This window comes from Apaloderma vittatum, unplaced genomic scaffold (assembly GCF_000703405.1).
Source record: "Apaloderma vittatum isolate BGI_N311 unplaced genomic scaffold, ASM70340v1 scaffold26612, whole genome shotgun sequence".
NCBI classification, from domain to species: Eukaryota; Metazoa; Chordata; class Aves; order Trogoniformes; family Trogonidae; genus Apaloderma; species Apaloderma vittatum.
In genome coordinates this window covers 1,238-6,058 of record NW_009702292.1, presented here as the reverse complement: position 1 = coordinate 6,058, position 4,821 = coordinate 1,238, and the positions used below count along the sequence as shown (strand labels likewise).

The 4,821-nt window shown below is 51.2% G+C and overlaps 1 protein-coding gene across 1 annotated transcript in view; it reads right to left on the bottom strand.

Annotated features, from left to right (window-relative positions):
• Window positions 1–4,378, bottom strand: part of PPP2R4 (protein phosphatase 2A activator, regulatory subunit 4) — a 13,164-nt gene extending 8,786 nt beyond the window's left edge. The window contains exons 1-2 of the mRNA XM_009879508.1: window positions 4,282–4,378; window positions 3,000–3,086 (exon numbers count right to left, since the gene is read on the bottom strand). Coding sequence (XP_009877810.1) covers window positions 3,000–3,086; window positions 4,282–4,341 — 147 coding nt within the window. The 5' untranslated portion in view covers window positions 4,342–4,378. The remainder of the gene's footprint in view (window positions 1–2,999; window positions 3,087–4,281) is intronic.
• Window positions 4,379–4,821: the final 443 nt, after the last annotated feature.

Genomic DNA, 4,821 nt, shown 5'->3' with positions numbered 1-4,821 from the left:
AGTCCTGGGGGAGCGCGAGAGTCGAACCTCCCCTTCCCCACTCGCTTGCTTTAAAGGGATTAAAAAGCCCAGCCCCACTGAACACGGGAGAGCAGGACCCAGCTGCTGGCTCAGCCATGCCAATAAATAATTAAAGAGATGTGGCTCGTTTTGGGCTCAAGGCCCTTTGAAAAGGGGGTTACTAAAAGCAGCGGCTTCCCATTGTCCGGCAGAGGAAACTCGTACATCCAAGGCCGACCTCAGCGCGGGGAGAAGGAGGGGAAGAGCAGAGCTGACAGGAACACAACCATCAGCACTGCTGCAGCCTTGTTTTGCCTGGCTGGGTTTTTTAGCTCTATTTTTGCTTTACCTTTCCAGTGATCAAAGCAAGGGCAGCCTCTCCCCTCCACTCTCCTGGTTGTGCTGATTTTGCATCCCCTTGACCCTGAGTCTGCCACCGGTCTCAAAGGCAAACCACCAAAGGCAAACCACGGAGCCTCCTGCCGAGCAGAGGCCTGTCAGCGTCTCTCAAGAGCAGGGGCCAGGCAGGCGGAGGTGCTGAGAAGGCACCAGAGCTGCCTGTGGGGATCAAGCCTGCTCCTGCGGGCTCCTTGTGCCCTGCCAGAGGTGGAAGCTGTTAAAATCAGGGGATTTCTGCTTCCCCACTTCTCCCCTGGAACCAGAGCAAGCCACAAGGCTGACCAGCTTCCCTCCAGCCGGTTTCCCCGGTGCATCAGGCTGCTTGAAGGGAAGGTCTGCTCTGCCTTGCATGGCCAAAATTAACCTCCTCCTTGCCTCACTGCTCCTCTGATCAAAGTCACAGCTTTGAAAAAACTGCTCCAGGCTGCAGCCCAGCAGTTGCCGCACGGTTTCCCCACGTGAAAAGCTCTCCCTCCAGGAGGAGAAGGCAGGTCATAGCCTATCAGTCATACAACCTTGTGCCAGACACAGTGTCTACGCCAGAGTCCTAAACAACAGCTCAGCTATCACTACTTGTCAGATGCCTCCAGCAAAACCCCAGACAGCTCCACGCAGTTTTTCTGTAAGAGCAGAGCAAGCTCAGCAAGTCTCAGCAGGGACCCAGCCCCCAAAGGATCCAGCTCTCGCTCCAGCAGACAGTTTGGTATCGACACACGCTACTCGGGAAACCATTAAGCTGTCTCTTTCAAAGCAGAGCAGACCATACTTTCTTTTTTTTTTTTTTTTTACTATGGCAAAGCAATACCAGTAAGTCACGGAGAGGATACGTATCCAGCAGAAAGGATTCCAGGAGGTCATTTGCCAAAGGAAGGTGTCCCCAGCATTTGATCAGGGAGGAAGATGGGATGGCACAAAAGCACATCAGCAGCAGGTACGGCAAAAGAGAAGAAAGTGAAGCAGAGATGCAAGCAGAGGCCACAAGGGGCTGAGCCTTTAAAAGCACGGATAAGCAGTTTGATCTACAAACGAACCCGCGCGAACAGGCAACCTCATCAACAAGGCAACCCTGGGGATGCTCCTCCTGTGCCTCAAGCCACAAGCTCCTGCTCTGCTCAGCGCCAGGGGAACGAGACACGTTCCCCGTCACTTCCCAAGCAGCCAGGACCGTGTCTCTTGTTTGTCACCTGAACTGGGACCACGGGTGGTAAACATTCACTCCAAGAGGGATCTGCTGCACGGAGGCAGCCCAGATACAGCTTTTCCTAAACAGCTGTCAGCTAAAGGGATTGGCAGAAGAGGGTGGGTTTTTTCCTCTTTGTTTTGCTTGTTTTTAATGCTTTGTTTGCCTTGAACTGCGCTGTGAATGGTTGGGAATGAGTGAGATTGTTACAAAGAGAAAACTCAAAGGTGAAATGCAGACAGCAAGAGCAGCATTTGACAGCAGTTTCTACCGAACTGAAGGAACAAAAGATGGACACAAAGCCTGTAAAGAAGGGACTCATTATCCGTGATCCCCCGCCCACGAACTACAAGCAAGCTTCTCATTCACACACCACCTCCCAGAAAGGAAGCCTGGACTTAACACACCTGCTTGAGACACAAACCACCAGGTTAAAGATCACTGCATGCTGCCTTCCCACAACAGAAAGACGCTATAAACACACAGGGCCCAGTCTGCTTCCCATTCTGCTCAGATCTTTTTACTCTATTCCCAGCTTTCTTACACAGTCGTGATAAGTTTGAACAGTAAAAACGTACCCAAGGACCTCCTCATGGCAACACAGAACACGGAAGGGGGATCCAGCACGCAACACACAAGCGAAGCTGGTGGCCAGCACATGCCCTGCAAGATCTCGCTGTGCCCTGATAAGGTGAACAGGCGTTAAAACAGCATGTGGCAGCAGACAGAGCCAGGGGACAGCGACGTTAATGCAAGGGGAAAAATAGGTCCTTTCTGCTTAACACCTCAGAAGAGGAGATTCTGTCACACAGGCTAAACGTGGCCCCCTAGCCCAGCCCTCCCACATGCCCCGCAACCCCCCCACGCCGTAGCCCTCGGCACAACCCTTGGCAAGGAAGATCCAGTCAAAGACACACGTTGAGCTCACACACCGTCCAACCAGACCTCGCACAGCTCAGCTACAGCGTGGCGGGAGGAGATGGGTGTTGTCAGCACAGCCTGAGCAGCGAGGGAGCCCAGGCACAAGGAGACAAGCGCCCTGCCCGAGGTCTCACAGACATCTCAGTCTTTGCCTGCAACCAAGTGGGAATACCATGTCTTCAAAAGATCACCGAATGAAAAAAAAAAGGTGAAAGCAGGATCAAAACACGTCCCTTCCACATCCTCCTTTTCAGCACCAGCTTCTGTCCACCTGTAACTTGCTTGGTTTCCCGTCCAGCAAGTGTCTGCACCCTGCAGGGAGGACTGCAGGCTGACATTTGCAGTCCCAAGCACAAGCCAACCACGTTTATTCTCCCTGGCTCCCAGATAAGCTGCCAACTCATTCCTCACCTAGGAAATATTCACTGTAGAGGCAAAAAATTTAAAAAAGAAAAAAGGCAGAAAAGTAGAAATGAGGGGATCCAAACTCTTCTCCTACCTCTGAAATTTTGTATTCACAGGTCAGCTTCTTGCCCCTGACACCTTCATTCAGAGTGAGGATGAAGCCCATGTAATCTGCGTAGGCCTGCAGGAGAGAGCAGGGCATTAGTGAATACGCAGGATCTGTTTGAACAAGTAGCGCAGCATGGGAGCACTCCTGCAAGCCAGGGGAACCTTTCCCAACACACAACGCTGCTTGCTCAGAGACACCCAGGGTGCAGGGCTTGCCGAGAGGTTACTGCTATTTTTGGCGATTGCAACAAGAACTCTGCATCTCTGTAAAAATCACAGAGAGGAGAATCCTAAAAACGCTCGCATTGCCCCTGAAATACTTCTCTCAGCTCCCTGTCTCCTCTCAGGTCAAATTCAAACTCCTCAGCACTGCAGGGTCTCAGCTGTGCCCTTTCCTCCTTACACCATTCTCCCATGCTTATGCACGACTGACAAGTGGGAGACAGTTCAGGCTCCTCACTGCTCTCCTCTTTAAATTCGCTGCTCTTGAAGCATCCTAGCGAGTGCAGCTCCACAGCTCTAAGCCTTAGAAAACACCTAGCACGCTGCCAGCTCCCCCTCCTTGGGCCCCTGCTTAGGAGCAACTCCTTAAACCCAGGAGACTTAACAAAGGAAGCTGCACTCCAAGGCTTGCTTGAGGCCTGGCTATAACTTAAGGTTCTCTTAAGACACCACAGAGCAGCCATTAAGCAAGAACTTGCTCCTAAGAGGTGAGACAAGCCCGAGCTAACACGCTAATCCCTCAAAGGCAGAGAGGGGAGAACCTGCCTGTTCCACCAGCTCCACACATACTGTAAACAAAAATTACCCAGGAGATTGAAGGCCTTGGCTCTAGAGCCCCTTCCAGTACGGCAAGGTGGGAAGGCCCCAGGAACCAGCCCAGCCTGACGCTGTTACAGGAGCAGGACCGTGCTCAAGCTGAGTTCAAACAGCACTGGGTAAATCCAGTTCTGATACAAGGTATAGGCTAGGTAGGATGAGATAGTCACCAGCTTCTTGTCTAGCTTGTTGGGAGAGAGCAGCAGTAATTTTTAAGCATCTCTGGTCTCCCTGGCTGAGTCCTTTGTGAGAGCATTTGGCTGCCAGACTTCATGTCTCACTGCTAAGTCATTTTCTACAAACAGACTCTTCTGCTTTAAACCACAAATCAATTAATTTCCCATTACCTGCCCAAACCTGCTTTACCTTGTGACTGTTCCCAGACCAGGTCTGGCTGCCACTGAAAAATTACAAGCGCTTACCAGTCTTCCCCGACCACAGAGCCGTACCTGAGAGCGCTTCCACTTGGCCATGTCGGAAACCACGTTTATCTCCTTTCTGGGGATCATGAAGCTTTGCTGGAGAGGAGGAGCCACCTCCTCAGAGGTGCCTAGGAGATGCAAAAAGAGAAGTAAAATAGAGGCGGTGGAGAAAAAGAAACCTTCCATCTCCCTTTCTCAGAAATCAGCATTCAGTTCTCAGGAGACAGAAAGCAAACAAATCCATCCCAGTTCATGCCATTATCGCACCAAGTCCTTTTCACCAAACAATATCCTCAGATCCCTGGATAATCTACTCCTAAGGACACTGCATGGCTTCAGGAAGTGGTATAATGTTTGTTTTCACCACTGAAGATGCATTTCCCATCCAGACAGAGAGGCTGGTGCAGAAGATAACAAAGACAGGGCCCAGCTAGTTTAATTAGCTCTGCCTAGTGAACACAAACCTCAGGTCGCGCTGAAGCACTGAGCTCTCCTCAAAAACAAGGCACAATTTGTTAGGTGTTAAGCCTAAACTGTATTCCTCGAAAAAAGGACAACTCCTGCAAA